Source organism: Cupressus sempervirens, chromosome 5 (assembly GCF_028749045.1).
Source record: "Cupressus sempervirens isolate cs-2001-9-10 chromosome 5, ASM2874904v1, whole genome shotgun sequence".
Taxonomy (NCBI): domain Eukaryota; kingdom Viridiplantae; phylum Streptophyta; class Pinopsida; order Cupressales; family Cupressaceae; genus Cupressus; species Cupressus sempervirens.
The window spans coordinates 119,745,454-119,767,266 of NC_143122.1; the positions used below are offsets into that span (position 1 = coordinate 119,745,454).

At 37.6% G+C, this 21,813-nt stretch overlaps 1 protein-coding gene across 1 annotated transcript in view; it reads right to left on the bottom strand.

Annotated features, from left to right (window-relative positions):
* Window positions 1-6,761: 6,761 nt before the first annotated feature.
* LOC149554799 (chloride conductance regulatory protein ICln-like) overlaps window positions 6,762-21,813 on the bottom strand; it is a 34,972-nt gene continuing 19,920 nt past the window's right edge. The window contains exons 3-7 of the mRNA XM_089828796.1: window positions 18,786-18,912; window positions 7,780-7,839; window positions 7,610-7,675; window positions 7,412-7,512; window positions 6,762-7,260 (exon numbers count right to left, since the gene is read on the bottom strand). Coding sequence (XP_089684922.1) covers window positions 7,189-7,260; window positions 7,412-7,512; window positions 7,610-7,675; window positions 7,780-7,839; window positions 18,786-18,912 — 426 coding nt within the window. The 3' untranslated portion in view covers window positions 6,762-7,188. The remainder of the gene's footprint in view (window positions 7,261-7,411; window positions 7,513-7,609; window positions 7,676-7,779; window positions 7,840-18,785; window positions 18,913-21,813) is intronic.

The following is a 21,813-nucleotide window of genomic DNA, read 5'->3' on the forward strand; positions in this document are numbered from 1 at the left end:
TTTGGTGATTGAATCATGCTCAATATTTGCAATATGATATATATTTGATTTTGAGGATATGTTAGTTTGAAGGTTGGTGCTCCTAAAAATGTGTTTTGGTGTGGTATTTAGTGATTTTTGAGTTTGACGGTGATCTGAAATTTTTTGGAGTTCCAAATATCCTTTTAGTTGTTTGGTTATGTAACACTCAATGCTTGATTTTTTAATGTTTTGTTTTTGGGTCATTTGAATGTAGGTCAAAGACATGATTGCTAATTATGTTAGCTCTTGAGCTATACCAATTGCAACACTTGGATAACATGTGTTTGGGTCGAGGCAATTTATGTGGTCTGATCCACTTTGCATTCCTCCACACTACCAAAATATTTAGTATGGGACCTGTTTCAATCTATATTTTGATGACCCACTAGGTGATTTTATATTTTAAAGGTTAATATAAATAAGTGGATGGTCGTAATGGATTGTGTGGAAGTTGTATGAAAAGAAGATATGTCGGATAATGTGTGAGGTTATGTGAAAGTACAGAGCTGAGTTGTGAAAAAAGCATGTGTTGTTAAACACCAAATGTAATGAGCCAAGGGTTTCTTCTAGTAGTTGTTCTTCAATGGTGGATTTCCTTTTCATCCTTCTGTCTTAGGGTAGTGATACCTTCTAGACAATGAGCCCACCTACATTGAGCATACTGACAATAGGCCACCTTTTGTAAGAATTACCTCAATTAATGTTCTTTTTTTATGAAAATTAGATTCTTCGTGGTTTTTCCCATTTTGGGTTTTCCATCTAAAAATCTGGTATTCATTGTGTGGTTCATGTATGTGTTTATTCATGTTCACATCTAATTTGGCTATTTAGATAAAAAATTAATTATTCGATCTAGATCGGTTGAATTGATAAAAGTTTAAATTACAGCATATTCAACCCCCTTTTAACTATTGGGACATTCAACAAACTTTATATAACTCCATATATTCTTGGACAAATTCATGCTTACTTCAAGCCTTACATTTTCTTCAACAAATCAATCCCATAGGAAACAAGAATGAGTTCACTTCAATTTTTTCATCACCCAATCTCATCTTGTTATTTTCTTTTTCCCTTTTTTATTCCCCTCCAAAACCATGGCTTGTCAAAGCTTGTCGTTTCTTTATGTTCTTCCTCAAATTGTCATTCTTCATCAGATACATCATCATTTTCATCGCTTGCCTTAATATTAGCTCATCTTGTAGCACCTGTCTCTAGAGGGCCCTAAACCCCTCTCTTGTCACACTAGCAATTCTCCCACCATGATTCCTTCATGGGGGCACTTTTGCAAATCTCTCTCAGACCCACGATCCCAAATCTAGGTGCTCTGACAACACTCAATGAATTGATCTCACAACATTCAGAATAATAGCATGCTAACAATCACATGGGCATCTCCATTACAGTAATCTTCAAGCTAGAGCCATCATATGCATGACCAGCACCAGTCCAATAATCCCCATCTGTCTTCTTTATGTTAGAAAAATTAGTCACCCTCGGAGGTTCTAGAAAATGTAATCCCCCATTTTTTAGGCCAAACACTTTTATACTATTTTTCTAACACTGGAATATGCAAGAGTATTTTCAAAATGAGTTTTGGAGCTCATTAAATTATTTGAAGAAATTTTATTTTCTCATAAATTAGCATAATTTCTAAACATCGTATATTTTAATCCAACCACTCGATTTTCAATTATCATACCTCATCGATAAGCTTGTGTAGAGACCTCCTTTTGTCAGAGCTTTGAGATCTCACATTTTTTACTTTATATGGAGCTTCTAAGGCCTTGGAAAATGCATTTGAAGTTTTAAAGACATTTCCTAGAAAATTGTGATATTTCTCTAATGCCACAGTATATTGGGTTGATTCCTTCACTATCAGCTCCATTTCATTGTTTAAGAGGTCTACGAAATATTGTGTGCAAAACTAATCAACTTACTAAAAATAGTAAATTTATTGAAATAGCCCTTATTAACAACTAGGGCATACTATTTTTGGATAATACACTCTAGATATTCCTGCTTCAATTATAAAACTTGATATGCTCAAAACCTATGAAAAGGTTAATTATAAATTCTTGGAACAAGTTCTAATCCAATTCTTGGAACGAGTTCTAATCAAGTTTGGATTTTCCTCCAAGATGTGTAAATGGATTATGCCTTGCATTTCAAGTATCAAATTCACAATTCTCAATGGGTAGCCTTTGGGGCCTATTTTCTCCCTTGCAAGGAAATATACAAGGAGATTCTATCTCCATACGTGTTCATCACTTTAACATAGACTTTCAATCACTTCATTAAATTCCAATTAGAGTCTCAAGTGTTTTATTGGTAGATGACACAACTTTGTTTCGTGACAAATCTAAAATTTAATGCAAATAAATCTTAAAATCCTTTAAAAACAAAAAACTTCCCTCCATCAATCTCCTCAAAAGTATTGGTCTATCTAGGTTTTAAACAAGATCCTCTTCCAAGCATATACCTTAGTCTTCCTTTATTTGCAAGCATAAATAAAGTTTTTTTTTTTCAAAGTGTATAATAAGTTACACACATAAAAGCATTTCATCCTAGAAAAAAACTCATGGTTTTACTTGGAGGCAAAATACTTGTGATCAAAACAATGTTAGCCAGCCTTCCTAAATACGTCATGTTGGTACTTCCTATCCCAAAAGGGATCTTGTCTAGCATTGAATCAAAGCTAAACAATTTTCTTTGGAAAAGAAACAAAGAGCCTAAAGAAAAGAATCTTCTTGCATGGTACAATGTTAGCTTAGCCAAAAACTTAGGTGGTAACATGATTCAGAACTTGAAATGTAGAAATAAATCTGAGTGAAACTGGTCTGAAAAATGTTCAACAACAATTCAAAATGGCCAGCAATCTTGAGAGGGAAATACCTAGATGCAAAGGACCCAAAGAGAATTTATTGCTCTCATCTCAACTGCAATGCCCCATATGTGTAACTTTATGTTCAGTTGTGAAGAGGTGTTTCTTCCACACCTCATGTGGATAATCCATGATGGCAAATATATTGAACTCTAGGAGGACTCGTGGAATAGCTTTTCACCATTTGAAACACATATTCCCTCTTCCAAGTGAAAGATATCTTAAGAACATTTTGGGTACAAAAGTTCAAGACTTACCACATCAAGGAATGTAATGGGATGAGAAATGCAACCTAGAAAGACTTTTCAAATTCTCCCATCCCTGCAGATCAGAAAATCAAGCTCAGCAATGAACTAAACTAGAGAACCATTCACTTCCAAGAAGCCCAAGATCGCCTCACTTGGTCCCCCTCTGCATTCAAGCAAAATTATAAAATCATAAAAATTACCATAGATATCACAAGATCAAAATAAAAATATCTTCAACAGTCAAGTGCACTGCTTATTAAAGCAGGTTCCTTTGCATGGTTACACTTAAAGGGTAGAGTCCTCACAAGTGAAAGACTTGATTATCTTAGGATTACTCCCATATTTTCTTATGGTTTACTTATTTTAGAGTCAAGAGTCAATTAATCAATTGCTACTTCAATGCCCCTTTGCTTTTGTCATGTTGTTCAAGGCTCCAAAATGAACTCAGATGATTTGCACCTCTCACTGCAAAATTCCACTCCACCAAAACTCGGTCTTTGTCGGCATTTAAGTGGTGGATCCTAATTTGATTTGGAAGATTTACTACGAATGCAACCGACATAAATTTTGTAATAAAGTGAGTAGTTTTGATGCTATCGTTCATGAAACTGAAGTTTATATAGCAAAAGTTTGTTAATGCTTACTACATAGAACAAGAGACAGACTCTTGCTTTGCATCAAATAATTCGTTTATTTCATATTGCCCTACCCTTCAATGGCAACTGATTGAACAATAAACCAAAACAAAACAAGGAGATCAAATAGGAAACTTTGTATCCAAACTTCGTCAAACTAAACTTTCATGGGGCCTCAGAAGGCAATCCAAGAATCTCAAGTGACTCTTGTGTTTTGAGGGATCCTAACGGAGAAATTAGTGATGCTCTTTATGCTACAGTAAAACTAGCTACATCCTTCAAGATGTCCAATATAGTCATTGTGGGGGACCTCCCAAAATATTGTCTTAGCTTTGTAACTCCACATTTGAGAATTAACCAGGATGCTTGGTGATGCCTAAGTGCAATTTGCACAATTTCAAATCCTTCAGTGTTTTAGAGAAGCAAACAAAGTGGCAGATGACCTCACCAACAAAGGTTGTCTCTTAGAAAGAAATGATGCAAACTCATTTCGTAAAGAAATTTTGGGTGACTTGCGTATTTGCTCTATCATTCTAAATGACTACCCCTTGTGATCTTACTGGTTTTCTTATCCTCTGCTCAATGTCCCCTTGATCACCATATGCTTTATCCTGGTACTCTACATTTGGCCTAAAGTTTAATCCAAGGTTCCTATTTCCTCTTGGCCTGAAGTTTAATCAATGGTTCCCCTTGAGAGCTGCCATGTAAACTTCTTCTCAACTCTTCTTTTTTGTAGATCATTGTTAGTGAGCTAGAGTGTGATCTTGGGTTCTTAAAGCTCAGGATATTGAACCCATGTATAGAAGTTCCATGGTTCAAACAATGAACATCTAAGCTGGGTGATAGTCACAGGCTTTGTGAGGCAATTTGATGTCGATGTGGCAGATTTCATGGCCTGGACTGCATATTCTTTCTGGTGCACTCATTCCTGCCATGTTATATTTTTGCTGTTAGCTTCTGGGCTGTTGTACTGTCAGCCAAGTCTTATGTTTTTCATGTCACCCTGAGCTTTTCATATTCTAGTTTGGTTGGGCCTAAGATCTTCCATTTAGTACTGTTGCCAGAAATTCCTTGTCCTCTTTGCAGTTTCTGATAGCAGTGTTGCAGTCCCTGTTCGTTGTTCACAGAGCCATCCTTTCCTTCTGTACTTGCTCATACAAGTGATGGTTGAGTTTTCCAGATGACAGCTATGTTCAGTTCTTTTTGAATGTTCACATGATAAGTTGTCTGCTTCTCTCTGATTTGTACTCTGAGAAATCTTTGTTCAGTGCATTGAGATGTCATTATTTTAGTTTTGTAGCTACCAGTCGGCATTTATTTCTTGGCACTTCACTTGATCCAGAGGACTTTTGTTATATAAAGTTTTCCCAATTTTGCACTGTCATGCTACTGTTTCAATCTCTTCTTTTATATCCTCTAAACATCATTTGGCAAGGTGTCACCTGCTCAAGCATACAACTTTCTCGTCTTTCAGAGATTCAAAAAGCTTTTGTTTCTCGCTAGGGTGCCGTATGGACAACACACTTGGAGTTTCTTGTGATTTCCATCAGGAGACACGTGCCACAGATTGTTCTCCAGAGATGATGAAGAAATTTGAAAAGCTATCATCTATATCCTGCAGCATAATGCACTAGGTTCACACTAGCATGATGGGAGCTGTTTACAAACTTCATTTTCATCATTGTTGTGTGTGGTATGCCTGCTGGAATGGGTGAATTCAGTTGGGGAGTAGAATTGTGATGCCTCATTTTTTGTCGCAAATCTCTCAAGCAATTCAAGGAATTGACATGAATGCAATATCAGGCAGACTAGTCAATTTGTTTTAATCTCAGCAAAGGTGGGGTCGAGGATAAAATGTCTCTTGCTTGTTTAAGTAAAGTAACACACGACAATTTTGCAGCTATGAGTATCTTTCAGGGCAATACTGAAGACTTTTTTCAACTCATGAGAAGAATATGGTGTGGTATTTCTTATTCAGCCTTGTACTGCTTGTCAATGAATTTGAGGACCTCAACAAATAGGTGCTGGAATCTCTAGCTTTATGGAATTGTGTTCCCTCTTATCATGTGTGAAATTTTTCAGACTGTTGTCTTGTGTCTATCATCTCTGTTAGAGTAGTTTTCCAAGAGTGTTTAGCTTTTGCTGTGTTTGTAGCTGTCTACCAACGTTTGTTGAGGTTTTGATTGAAGTATTCCCCACGATGTTTTGTCCTCCAATGCTTATATTACTCACGAGATCAACTTCAATCAGGTCCCACGAGCAGCACCTAAAATTAGCACTATATGTATTCATCCGTGTATTACTTCTATAATTTAATATATTACATGCCAATGCATTTCACCCAAATTATAATTATAATTATAATAACAAAATTAATAAAGCCAACCCTTAATCAAAAATTACAACAAGCCTACTTTTACAGTTGTATACAACCTACTCCCTCAAAACTTAAACCTTAGCTTTTCCTAAACAAACATAATTCAACTCCCACTAATTGGTGACTTGACACTTCATTGGACCACAGGAATTCCACCGAACAGCACAACAATGAACAAAAAGAGAAGCCCCATGAATTTCAATTCTCCATGTTACCTTCTATGGCTGCAAAGGAACTCCTGATCAAAAGAAGATTCCACAATTCTTTAGCTCGACCAGTGTGGGCTAATTAAAAATTTACTTCCAACTCATTGGCTTCCCTGGCAGAAACAACAGTCAGATTAATAACAAATGTTTTGTTTTCTAAATATATTCAGAATATTAAACACATTGATTCTTTTCTTTTTTTTCCACTTATTTTGTTTTCATCTGGGAGCTAAATTATGGATGCCGCTACCACAATATTTGTCATTTTAACTCAAAGATCTGTTATAATGCCTTGTATCAGACACTCCGCCAATCTAATAACTAAGCTTCCAAAAAGATATCAAGTTCACACAGCTGTAGATATTCAAACAATTGGGACACACTACGGCATTCTCAGAAACTGCATATCCCTCAATTGTAGAATTTTAAAATTCAAGAATAATATACTGAGTTTTGGGAAAATATGAATCAGATATTCCCACAAAACTTCAACTAGCAAGGTAGGACGTATTTGATTATATTACAATTTAGCCTTCCAATACCTAGTTACGCAAGATAACATCAGTGCATGCTTCAAGGTCAGAGTCAAGGATTAACCAGCTAAATCCTTCTAATCTACAATTGGCAACTAAGGTTAACTGCCTTGAACAGAAGCCAGGAAAATCCAAGCATAGAAGCTGGTGCCAAGTAAACCTAAAATCAGTATGCAAAGTTGCATGCAAACAGGATAGAAAGCTAAACATGCTCATTCAAGCCAAGGGAATTTAAATTGAATAACCAAGGGCAACCAATGAGATCCCCAATTGCCCTTATAATTTTAGTTCCTGGGTCTTTGTGTTTCATCCTCCATCTCCAGTGCATCTTCAAAGCGTTCGTCATCAATTCGGAGCTGAAAAACCGAGAAACGAATGGCAAAAGCATTTAGATGAGCTTATGAGTAACTAGAAATGATAATACTACTGGCACTGTTTCTAGTCTAAATATAATAAATAGAATTTAATAACATTTTAAAAATCAGATTCCTAATGATTCAGACATACCTCTAAAATATTCTCAGGCAAGTTATGTACGAAACCATTAGAATAACCAATTGGATTGGCCATGTCCTCTTCATCATATTCAAAATCCTCACCAGCTTGTACTGGAATGTCATAATTTTTTGTTAAGAATTTAGAGGACAATTGCTCATACCAGAACATTAGAAACTGATTTCACTCAGGCACACAAGCAAGGCTCACCAGCAAGTAAACCAGAATTAGCCATGTCTTCAGCACTGAAAATCCAATCACCTTCCCCTTCGACCTCTGAAGATTCAAAGAGAAGATAATCTTAGTCAATCCATTCTTCAGAGGAAATTGATCGAGCAACAAGAAACAACGTATGTAAATCCAATGCAAGCACCACAAACCTCCATCTGGTTCTGGGTTTAATTCTGCACAGGCACACAACACCTTAAACAGATCGTCCACTAGTATACAATTATCTCGGTCAAGGAGTCCAGTTCGACAAGAAATGTAGCTTACAAATTAAAAGAATCTTCAACCATAGAAACAAGTTGACAACTTAAAAAGAAAAAATCTTCAGAGAGCTAGACCACATGTTTTGCCATCAGCACTTATTTAAACAATAGATAATAAATCCTCAAAATAAATTCATTTACTACTCTGATGAAGAAAAAAGCAAAAAGCTGGGGATAAAAACAAGGTGAAAGTAATGAAAATAAACTGTTTACACAATGATTTTATAATGGGAATGCAATCAAACCACAAAAACTATTCAGGGATTTGTGGATCCTGATGATTATAGCCTGTCATAATGACATTCTTCAAGCACGTCCACTGTATGAAATTTAAATAAGTCACACAAATTAGAAAGTATAAAGCAATATACTTGTGAAGGAAAGCAGAAAAATGATAAAACTTCTATGTAGCAGTTGCAGTTCAACTTTGAAATGCAAGAAGTTCCAAAATAAATTAAAACCGTTGGTTTTACTAGTCAGAAAACTTTCCATAGAAACCAAAACTAATCTGGTCTGGTAAATCCTGGTCAACTTCAAGAACATGAGTCTGTTTCATTAATAGATAAAGCTTTTCTATTTCTTGGTTGTAATCAGCATTCCAAGGGACGCATCCCCCCTGTGCCCTCCCCCCACCACAATGCACCCTCTGCCATTTGAGGGACGTTTCCTCTGATGGGGAACATCTCAGAGATGTTTCATGCCAGGAGATGCTGCAGCTTCCCCACAACTCCCAAACGTCCCTTGACCATGGAAGGGACTTGCTGTTACAAAGTAATTGGTAAAAGACTTGCTTGTAATTCATCAATATATACAAATGAATAAACGATGTTTCCTTAGGAAACAATCGTAAAGAATAGAAACATTCTATTCTAGCTATCAATTAACTAACAACTAACTAAATATTAGACACATTCTAATATTTACAATAGATTACAAATCAATAACCATTAAATAATAATAGATATTAATAGAGGCTATCAATTATCGTAATACCCTCCCTTAATGGTTAATCTATCCACAACAACAAGTTGTCCTCTGAATTTGACAAACTTTTCAGGACCAAGAGGCTTGGTGAGAATGTTTGCAGTCTGATTCATTGTAAGAACATACTGCAAATCTATTGTCTCGTCTTCAACCAGTGGTCGTATGTAGTGATAGTGAATTTCCACATGCTTGGTTTGTTCATGGAAAGACTGGATTCTGTGCTGATTTGAAAATGCCTTCATTATCAACAAACAAAGTGGTCAGTCCTACTAGTGACATCTGCATATCCCCAAGCATCCGACGAAGCCAAAAAGCTTCACAACTTTCCTTAACTTTCCATGTGATGGCACCCGATTCCAAACTGAACACATATCCAAAAATTGACTTTTTCTCATCAACAGAACCTACCCAATTTGAATATGTGAACCCATTGAGTCTTGGATTAGAACTCTGAGAGTAAAAAAGTCCATAATTTGTAGTGCACTTCACATAACAAAGCCCACACTTCGCTACCATCCAATGATAAGCCTTAGGAGCTATCATAAAACATGAGATGTAGCTAACTATGAAGTTGATATTAGGTCTAATAGCAAAGAGGTAGATGAGACTGCCTACTAGTTGCCTGTATGTAGTATCATCAACTAGAGGAGAATCAAACTTGGCTGATTACTTCAAACCTTTCTCCATGGGTGTAGATGCAGGCTTGCAATCCTACGTATGGAATTTGTCTAATAGAGCCCTAGCATATTTGGACTGAGAAATGAATATACCAAAAGGTTGTTGCCAAACCTCAACACCAAGGTAATAATGCATGAGCCTGAGATCAGTCATATCAAAAGACTCACATAAACTCTATTTGATTCCCTGAATCAAAGATGTTGAACTGTCAATGATGATCAAATAATCCAAATAAATGACCAGAAGGATGATGTCACTATCAATAGTCTTGATGTACAAATTTGAGTCTACAAAATTCCTCTAGACGGCTTGATTACTGAGGTACTTAACAATTTTCATGTGTAATGCCCTAGGGGCCTGCTTCAAGCCATAGAGCACTTTCACTAACCTAAGAACCTAATGTTCTTTACCAACAACCTTGAAACCAGGAGTCTACATCATGTAGACCTCTTTTTGTTGGTCATCATTCAGGAAACCACTCTTGACATCCATTTCGACCTTCCAGCCAAACTAAGTTGTCATGGCTAGGATTAATCTAATAGTGCTCATCTTTGTTGGAGGAGTAAAGGTCTCCTCATAATCAATGCCCTGATGCTACAAAAAGCCCTTTGCAACTAAACGAGCTTTGTACTTATCCAGAGTACCATCAGACTTGTATTTTATTTTGTAAACTCATTTGCAGCCAATGGGTTTCTTCCCTGATGGAAGATCAAAAAGGACCTAGGTGTGATTCTTTACAAGTTCTGGTATTCAAATTGCATGGCATGTTCCCACTGGAGTTCCTTTAGCCTCTAAGTATGTTTGAGGTTCAAACACACTGTCAATGTTGGCTATAAGAGCAAAATTAACTTTGTAGGTCAGCCCTTTTTTCTGAACAGTTCTCCCATCGATGAGCTCATCATCTCGAAGATCAACAAGTGTCTTAGTCGATCACTTAGGCCGGATACGAGAAGGACCAACATTAGCATCAGGCGATACTCTATGATTAGGTTCCTCATCAGAATAATCTGGATCAAACTCAAGTGAAGCATCTACAAATCGAGGTGATCCTACAGAAGTTGAAGGTGTATGTATAGGAATCACTGGTAGAACTCGAGCTGCAAGAGTTGTTGGAGCCCTCCCATTACGTGGACCTAATCAAAGTCGTGCTCTCAAATTATGAGCCTTCATAGGCTGATCTATTGGATTAAGAACAGGAGAAACAAGCAAGAATGGTCCTCGATTCTCATCAAAGACTACATCACGACTGTATAGGAGATGAGATGTCTCAGCGTCGATCAAGCAGTAGGCTTTGTGAAGATTACAGTATCCAGTAAGCATGAGTTTCTAACTCTTGGCATCCAACTCGGTGCGTGACGCATCAGGGATCCAAAAATAAGCAAGAGAGCCAAAAACCTTAAAGTGACTGATTCTGGGTTTGAGGCCTAAATAAGCCTCTTCTGGAGTCTTACCTTTGACCACTACAGTGGGTGATCGGTTCAAAAGCTAGACTACAATGTTACAAAATAAAATTCAAGTTTGGGGGTACTTTGGATAAGTACAAAGCTCATTTAATTGCAAAGAGCTTTTCTCAGCGTCAAGGCATTAATTATGAGGAGATCTTTGGTCCTACAACAAAGATGAGCACTATCAAATTAATCCTAGCCATGCCAGCTCAGTTTGGCTAGAAGGTCCATCAAATAGACATCAAGAGTGTTTTCTTGAATGGTAACCTACAAGAAGAGGTTTGCATGACACAGCCTCCTGGCTTCAAGGTTGTTGGTAAAGAACATCAGGTTCTCAAGTTAGTGAAAGCTCTATGGCTTGAAGCAAGCCCCTGGGGCATGGTACATGAAAATTAGTAAGTACCAAAGCAGATTTCATAGAAATAATTATTTGAAAAATATAGCTCAAATAATTTCAAACAAGAAATTATAATATTTTTCGAAAAAAAACCAAAGTATTTGTTCTGATACCATGTTACAAAGTAATTGGTAAAATACTTGCTTGTTATTACCAGTTATCAATGTTGTCGATAAATTCTATATTGTAGCTAACAAGTAGAATTGTATCTAAAAGGGCGCGTGACGATTGAGTCACCCCTTCAGGAAAGTATATATACATCGTCCATAGGGACTATTGAGACATCATTAGAATCATATTGCAAACATTGGAGTGCATATTGAGTATATGACTAAAGTATCTATTTTGTGTCATATCTTACTGTACTACATGTGATAAGTATCCGTTTACCTTGTATGGTAAAAATTTGGCATTGTTGCCAATCGAAACTAGAACAAAGGAAGTGTGATGAAGATTAATGTCGAATCCGCTTAATAAAGATAGAAATAAGATAAAAGATAAGGATGAGATACGCACAGCACAAGAAGTATTAATTTTAGCACAACAGGCGAAGCGCAAACAAAAGTTTCAACAGCTTACCAAAGGACACTGAGGGGGTGAAGGAGCACAGATGGAGGGAATACATTCACCTAGCAGACCAAGGAGTGTCGAGGAATTGCTTGAAGAAACTCAATAGCAATTGAATATGGTGGAAGAGACAAGAGAGGAGTTCTTTAACTTGTATACGCCAAGGGTAGAGAATCCGAACGGAAAGGAAGTAACTCGCACGGCTCTAAGTGCCGAAGGAGCACGAGCGTGGAGTGAACTCTTCATTCTCGATACACCCGACAAATGGATACATGTAGAGAAATGAATAACTTCGCTTGAGGAAGATCTTTTCTCACTGGATAATGCAGTTCTCCGAAGTAGGGTGGTTGTCCGAAGCAACGCCGGTGCTCAGAACAGCGTGGTTATACAGCAAGTACCACTTAATCAAAAGAAAGTAGCAATGGTGGGACCCAAGGAAAAATTGTCGAAGTTCAATGGTGATGGGACGGCCGATCCAATCAGACATTGTAAAACATGCAAAACAATATAGACAGTGAATGGTGTAACGGACCAGGATGACTGGGTCTGACAGTTCCCGACGACCCTACGAGGTGTAGAGATTGATTGGTTTTCGAATGTTGATCCGCAAAAATTAACTACATGGACAAAAGTCAGGAAGGAATTCATAGCAGAGTTCTAACTACTAAGGGACGATAATGAAATTGTGGCAGAAATATACAATACGAAGCAGGAAAAGAATGAAATGATCTGTGTGTATGCAAAAAGGCTGAAAGAGTTGGTGGGGAAGATGGAGAGCCCACCGGCAGACGAATTAAAGAAATGATAGTTTGTTGAAGGGCTACTGTTGGCACAAAAGAAAATGATGAAAATGTTACCTCCAACATCGTACATAGATGCGTATAATCGGGCAATGGATCTAGAGAGAGCAGAAAACAAACAAAACAAATCGTCGAACTCAGACGATTCATCTTCTGAAAGTAGTAGCAGGGACGAAGAATCAAGTAAGAAGGTTCGAGCGTTGCAGAAGGATATGTTACGTATGATGGAGTTCAAAAATCTAAAAAAGAATCCTGACTCAGTGAAAGGGGAATTGTGGTGTATAGACTGTAAGGAGGAGGGCCACACAAAGGGCTCCTACCCGAAAAAACAATTTTGTGATATCTACCAAATTGCGGGACATTCCACAAAGGAATATCCATTCAATATGAAGACGAAGGGACACCAGCAAGTGTTACTGACACAGGAAATATCCACCACAGGAGCAGGAACGAACAATGACGCAACCTCAAGAGGATACTAGAACAATAACCGGCGGGAACAAGGTGGTAATAATAATAATAACAATGGAGGCTGAAGTCGGATACAGTACGACTCGAGTGGACGGCCAATGATACAATGTCATGCGTGCAACCTCTGGGGCACTTCGCCAAAGACTGTACCACGAAGGAAATGCCATAGCTGTTGTGCAGATGGTGCAGTCTATGAGACCACGAGGTTTCGAAATGCCCGAAGCAAGAGGTGAACTTGTTAAGCATCGAAACATGTGATGAGGAGAGACTAGCCATTACTCGCAAGCAAGCAAAGACGGCAATGTACCCAGATGCAAAGGAAGAAAGAAGAGGTTGCAGGAAGCACGAATGGAATTGGAAAAACAAATGGAAGCCTAAAATTACAAACGAAAGACACTGTCGGCACCTCGAAGAGGAACCTAGCAGAACAAAATATTATAAGGCAGGTAATGCAAATAAAAGTTCCTATGAAACTAAATGACCTTCTTACAATACCTCAGTTGCGAATAGCGATACTAAATATGACACCACTCCCGAAAGAAACGGAAGAAACACGAAAGGATGGCAACAAAATAACTACAACAAACCCAATGCTACTGGCACTCACTATGAGAAGACATCCTACAGTAGTAGAGATGGGTATACTGGGAACCGTACTTACGGACACAATCATAGACAAAGGGTTAGGAGTAAACATGCTACCGGAGGATATATGGAAAAAGTTGGGACAACCTACATTGTGGCCACCTACATTTCAACTACTCATTGCTGATCAGCACGGAATCAAGCCCTTAGGGACCCTGACGACGCAACCTGTAACCATAGGGACACAGCCATTCTTATTGGATTTCGTGGTCATTCCATTGAAAAGAAAAGAGTATGATGCCATCCTTGGACAGGGCTAGTTGGTACAGGCGAAGGTGAAACATGATTGGAAATGAAATACCTTGTCCATAGAACGTGGAGACTGAAGATTTGTAATCGATTTACGCACACAGATGATAGGTGAGGAGGCAGCGTTATCGGATTCCAAAGGCAAAGGTGGAGGGGACAATGAGGGGAAGAAGAGAATGGATCTTGATGAAGAGGGAGTATTGACACTGGAAGGAGAGTCTAACAATGATGACTTAGACTCGGTAAATGGCCTACTCCATTGGCAAATGGAGGACTACGAGCTCTTTTCAAGCTGTAATATGTTATGGGTCGACAAAGGTAATAAAGGAGAAGAAAATGAATGTCCGAAGGAATACAAAGAAACAAAAGAAGGAAAGGCAGTTGCAGCTGAAGCTAAAGGAAAGAACATACTATATGGCTAGTACAAGAGGAAGAACATACCGCACGAACCCAGCAAAAGGAAAGATTCCATCGTACGATACACAGTGAACGAACCATGCGGAAAGAAAAGGTTACACCGCACCACAGATTTAGTAGAAAGGTGTCGGCAGCAAGGAAAACACATCATACAGTTTGCACAAGAAACAAAGAGGAAGAGCTTAATAAAAACTTCAACAGTACAGAGTGAAGGTCCTAGAATCAAGAATACGATTATTAACGGCAAGGAGTGGCAACCGACGGAACTCATGGTACCAAGTTTGAGGATTGTGATCAAAAACAAGCTGAGATATATGGAAACCCTAAGGGAAAGATTGTACAATTTAAATGAACTTGATGAGCAAGGACTGCAGGCACAATGGGCCACGGAGGTTATACAGAACAAAGTAAGGCATGGCATAACAAGCATTTAAAATTGAACAAATTTCAACCGGGCCAATTAGTTTTAAAGTATAATGAACGTAACGAGATCAGACCAAGAAAGTTCACAGGGAAATGTGTAGGACCATACAAGATCCATGAAGTTAGAGATAATGGAGTAATAAAATTATGGACGCTCGGTGGGAAAGAAGTACCCGATGCAGTGAATGGGTCGAAGCTAAAAGCTTATCATGAAAGACAAAATGTGCCTCTGAACAACTCAAAAAGAGTATAAACATAATAATAAGTGATGTATATATGTAAATATAAGTAATTATAATAAATAGGTACAAAATGAAGCAGTGAAATGAGCATAATGTATGGACATCGAGCATCAATTAGAAGGAAGAGTGCAATTAATACCATATGACATCAAGGAAAACGATGGGAGTAAAACAATACTGTACCGTATGGTCATCAATTAGAAGAGTAGAAGCAATACTGTACGGTGTTAAGGGAACACCTGGTGGCAGGAGAAAACATCATTAGCACTGTATGGTATTATAGCACACAGTAGGTACCCTACGGCCGACCAATAAGTAAAGGAGAAGAACAAATAAGCATCAGACGGCTATATTAACATATGGCCAAGACAAATAAGGCATACATCAACCGTACGGTCGTACAACAACAAGTGAGCAAGGTAAACTGAGATGGGCAAGCCATCATCCTCGTACACTGTACGAACTCCTTAATAGGAAACAAGCTCGTGAGACATTCCGTATGGACAAAACATTTCAGGAATTAAAGGACAAAAGTGTGAACCGTAAGGCCTAGGGATAGGAAGTATATCGTACGGCCTACAGATACCTGTGGATAGAGAATGTATTGTAAGGCTTGTAGATGCTTGTGGATAGAAAACATACCATATGATCCCTATTTGAGAATATTGTACGGCTAGGAGGGTAGCGTACTATCGTACAGCCATAATCACAAAGACACAGAGGTTATTAGTATGTAAACATACCATATGGCCGTAGAAGTGCACCGTACGGACACGAAAGGAGTGAGTCATTAATAGCCATTAATAACACCATACGGACGTATGGACTTAGAAAGCACATTAAGAGGAAGGGATACTGTACGGTCGTAGTAGTTAAAGACAAATATAAGGTACGGGCCTACGCATGAAGACTTTTGTGTCAAGAGTATTGAAAATGTACCATACGGACTAGAGAGCAAACAAACACAGTGGCAGTAAGCACACAGTATGGTGAGCAAGTGGAAGGACAAGAGTACTGTACAGATATTGTTTTGGAAGGAAGAACTATCGTATAGCTAATACAGAGGAGGGAAGGAAAACACAAGGAGTTTTTATCTTTCCTATAAAAAGAAAAAAAACAAATCAAAACAGTGCACAATGAATAATGTATGGTACCGAAGGGAAAGACATAAACAAGTAGTGAAGAAAACATAAGCGATTGGCCGATAGAGCATGGGATCGGAAGAAAATTATTAAAATGGTGTGTTCCATAGACTTCTGAGTGGGTTTGAGGGTGCTAAGGGCTCTACCCCAGGACCCCGCAAGGGCACTGCCCTTCGACCCCACTAGGGGCGTTGCCCTTTAAACCTCCAATCAATTTAGTTATCAGTCTTAGGAAGTGTGACCAATTGATGAGACTTGGAGCTACTGCAGGCATGGAATGTATGTCTGCCAGAGGTGGAGTGAGCACTGGAGCAAGCCTTTCAAGCAGGGTGCTACGCTTTGAGGCACTCGGAGTAGGTTTTGAACGTGAGGCTGTCTTGGTGGAAGCATAGAGGGCTCGAGAGGAGCTGACCATCCAATTAGAGGCAGTAGAGTGACACTTGGCTCAACGTACCCAGGAGTTGGCAACAAAGAAGGCGGCACGAATGGCTATCAAGGTCAGATTGTGGCTAGGGAGAGTATTGTGTTAGCAAAGGCTACAGATGCAACGTTTTTTTGGAAACCAATTTGGTGCAGGCACTGGACGAATGTAAATGTGATGTGACGAAAAAATATCTATCATGTTATAGTTAGTCACAGTTAATGTATTCCATTTTGTTAATCTGTCTCAGTAATTTTGTAATTGTCGTCCAGAGACAACTTTTCTTTTGGGAGGGATGATGTTGTTGGTAAATTCTATATTGTAGCCGACAGCTAGAATTGTATCCGAAAGGGCGCGTGACGGTTGAGTCACCCCTTCGAGAAAGTATATGTACATCATCCGTAGGGACTATTGAGACATCATCATAATCATATTGTAAGCATTGGAGTGCCTATTACGTATATGAATAAAGTATCTATTTTGTGTCATATCTTCCTGTACTACATGTGATAAGTATTTGTTTACCTAGTACGGTAAACAATCAATAGATCAATATATATAAATGAATAAACGATATTTCCTTAGGAAACGATCGTAAAGAATAGAAACATTCTAATATTTACTATAGATTACAAATAGATAACCATTAGACAATAATAAATATTAATAGAGGCTATCAATTATCATAATACTTGCACATTTCTGATGCTGTTTCGTATCATTGAGCAAATCTCAGACAGTTTGGCATTCTTTCAGGGCAAAGATGGTTGCAGAGAGTTTTAGGAGGATGTAAAGGGTTTTTTGGACCTACAATAATAGTTGCTAGTTGTATAAGACCTCCATTGTCATATACAGTAATTTAAATTCATGTTCCCTACCAGCTGTGATCATTTCTGCTCTCTTTTCATGGTGTTTCCCTTTATTGTTTTTCGTTATGCACTAGTGTCATGCAATTTGAGCAATCTTGGAAGTGTATTTTCAATGTGCTGCCCTGTACCATCATTTATATCAGCATGTAATCATTATCAGTACTTAAATAGCAGAGATAGCATTGTATCAATATGCATGGTTCTTATGCTTGTTAAAAAATAAAAGATCATATAGCCTAATCATACCACATATAAAGATGTTTTTAATGATGACAAAGTTGAATTAGAATTGTTCTATTATTTCTATACCGTGTACTGAAATATTAGGGGTAATTAGAGCTCTTACTGTCTTTAGGGTAAGATCCATTTAAGACACTCCAACAAAATCTTTCCACTTATAACTTAATGTTCAAAGTTCATTGCAATTATTGCAGTGTGTTTACTTATGCAGGTATACATCTTTTATAACTAAGTTTTCAAGTACTATATGTAATCAAGCAACCCCCCACCCACCCAGCCATCAACCTCTTGTAACCCAGCAAGTAATCGTGCGTTTACTTGCCGGTAACCCATGAGTAAACTTGCCAAAATTTGCCATTAAAGTCATCAAAAACACCAATTAACTCACCATAAATCGCCCACACTGGAAAAGATGAAAACTTAGGTCAATATTGGGCAAAATTATAAAATATGATCAAATGCGGCAAAAAAACATAGTAAAAGTCTAGATGCAAACAAAATGAGGGTAAAACGCGATTTCAAGGGCAATGGTTGTTTATAAAACCCTACATTCAATACTGTTATTACAGATATTTTTGCAGCAATTTTTTTAGGTGTGTTCAATTTTTAAGTTGCCAAGGTTTTGATCAAATTAACTTGCATGTGCAATCACAACTTTTGGCCATATACAGTAAATGGGGGGATGCTCCACACAAAGAAACATTTATCCTTTTAAATGTATTTAAAACAAAAACCAGCAACTGATAGATCATGTACTTACTCAAAAGTAAAATATATTCCAAGAAAAATATTCTCCTACATTCTACTCCACAGTGCACATAGAAGTTACAAATCAATGACCTTTAAGCAAAGGACAACAAGATTCAGTCTTTGGTAGTAAACAAATTATGAATGTTTAAGGATACACGTATTTGTATCAGAAGGCACGAGACGTATCTCAGTAACCTGTGACAAATCCAGGTCCTCATCATTTACTGAGTTTTCATCTTCCAACTCCTCATAGCCATAACCATCTGTTTCTGTGTTTTCAATCTAGAAATAATAATCAATGGTGTTTGTTAGACCGTTTTTAGCCATAACCATCTGTTTCTGTGTTTTCAATCTAGAAATAATAATCAATGGTGTTTGTTAGACCTGAAAAACAATATAAGCAACAGTGCTGATAAAATACATGGTTAGCATAATAAAATAAGAAGAATTAAGAATAATTCACAGTTTACTTAGCAGTTGTGCGTGTGCACGTGTGCCTGAGTGTGTTGTGCATTTTACGTGCATTATGCATGCTTGTGTGTGTATGTGCGCACCCGCGGATGTGTGTGTGTGTGTGTGTGAGTGTGTGAGAGAGAGAGAGAGACTTTTCCCAGAGGGTTCATATCTTGTAAGACAGTGTAATATTACTGCAGATAATCATAGGTGTAGTCCTAATAAATCTAATAATAATAAAAATTTAATGTTATTACTCTGCTGAAGGGGAAGCTCAACAGTCATCTTAGAAGAATAATGGAACAGTCATTTGAAGATAATAAATGTCTGTGTACGTGAATCACTGGACAATATTGAGTTTGAATTAATACAATTCTCAAATTGATTTTGCAGTCCAAATTCCTAGCCTGACATTACTCTTAAATTATCAATGCATAGGTGCTATTTTTTATCAGTACTAAGCAAGTCTTCTGCAGTCTGAAGATATTGCAGAAATATTTAGCTTACTTTTATTTGCTCTCCCTAGTGTCTGCACAACCCCATTCTCCCATTCATGGTTCTACACCCTACACTCCATGCTGCTGTTTTCAATCTACACACACTGCCTGTGCGTTGAACCCTTTTTAAACATATTGCAGCTCAAGTATAGGGTCCAAATGAGCAGACATGGAGTATATCAAGCAAGGGTCCACAAAAAAAATTCAGAGACCCTGTTAGCTTATGCTGCTTAAGTCAATATGACTGTTTCCAAAGTCCAAGATCGAAAAATTCAATTGGGAGCTTTTGTTTTTTGTTTTGTTAGCTTTTGTGGGATTTCTTTTATGTAGCAAAGGGTTTTTTTATTTTACAACAATAGTCGAACTATTTGTTATGTCTATAAATAAAGATGTATATTGATAAGGTTCACAAGTATTTATTTCTTTATTATTGATTGAATTCTTTTGTTAAAAAAATGGATAATTTTATTTAATTACCAGAGGCATCCTTCTAGGAGGTAATTTTTTAAATGGCATTTACTTTATTTTACCCATTTTGGACTATCCTTGGGGAATTTTGAACATTACAAATAGCTTTTATTTTATTCTTTGCCGCACAAAATCAAAACAAACAAATTGCAATCCTTCAAACAAATCACATCATTTTTTATTAGCAATGCCTCCAGTAAATATGAGCAGTGCCATCGCCGTTTATTATCGCATCCAACACCTAATATACCTGCAACAACAGTGTTTGCGACAACATCCATATAAATTGTTTGAAACAAATAAGATCATGTAAAGATCATCACGAAGTGCGTAGGAAGCTTCGACCTCCGTCTATAGTACGACCCCATACTAATTTGTCATTGACAACAGAGTTCTTTTATGTTCTCTGCCTGACACTTTGCTCCCACATGCCTTAGAAGAATAGTTTCACAGTTCACTTACTAACTGGTGTATCAAAAGAACTCGCTGGCTGGTATATATCCCATGTACTAATAAATATATAAGATGGGTGGGTATATGCTATGTAGAGATCTTTCATATATCAGTCTGGCTGGTATATAGAAAGGTGACCTGTTGAAATGATGATCACGAAAATTAAAAACACTATTATCTTTAATGAATTGTGGGATGGTAATTTACGATGGAGAAGTCGAGTTACAGTCATTGCCAAAATTTAAAAATTACCAATCTAAAAGCATAGGGATGGAAGGCATTGACCTTGCTAAGAGCCTCAGTTGATGGAGAAGTTTTCAAACACATTGCAACTTGCCAAGGTTCTCAACTTGCGAACTTTGCAAGTACTCTGCAAGTTTTGAACTATATATATTATATATGTGATTCCATTCATATAAGTACTTCTTTGCCCCTCCAACCTACTTGGAGTTCTTGCAAGCAAGCAAAAAATTAAAAACCTTCACCTTCGAATACTGATTGAGGATAAAGTTGGAGGAGAAAAATCCTTTAAAAGAATGACTGAAAATACTGGACAGAACAATTCTCTTGCTCCAAAAAGGCAAATCTTCATATTAGAGCTCTTCTAAAAGTGATAGGAGCAAAAGAGAAAGGAAGAGATCAGGGAGAGAATAAAGGAAGAGGAGGTAGAAATGGCAGAAGCAATGGAAAACACCATGAAACAAAATTAAGATTATGAAATAAAACAAAAGACACAAACATGGGGAAGCATCAAGCTTCAGGTTGAGCTCAATTTGCATGGTATTACTATAAGCATGATAAGTGTAGTCTCTCTACATTACATGACTCCAATTGTGCCTCAATGAAGCCAACCTAGAGTATTGCTTGGGTCTTAGATGATAGAAAACTGATGCTGTCCAGAGATTTAAGCCTTAGAACTATTTCAAATACGTTAAAGCAGACATTGGTATAGAGTGGAAATATTTTAGAGAGTATCCAAACAGAAAAGATGTCCAAACCACGTCAAGGCAAGAAAATCACGCTGCTTCATCATTCATGTAATCTCAGGACCTCCTACAGTTCATCCAAGATTTCAAAGACCCAATTTATAGGAAGCCAGATGTCTTAGATGGTGCTGTGGCTCAGTTTGAGGGGATTTCGGCTTCTTAAAATTCCAACTAGAGTTTTGTTTGTCTTCCAAAAACCATGCTGGAGAAACTGCGATTCATACCATGAATTTGCCTTTTGTATGATCAATAGAGAAAGACACACACCTCTGCACTCTTTCATTCAGGGAAATTGATTCCTTTAACTGTTTGGCAATTCCAGAAAA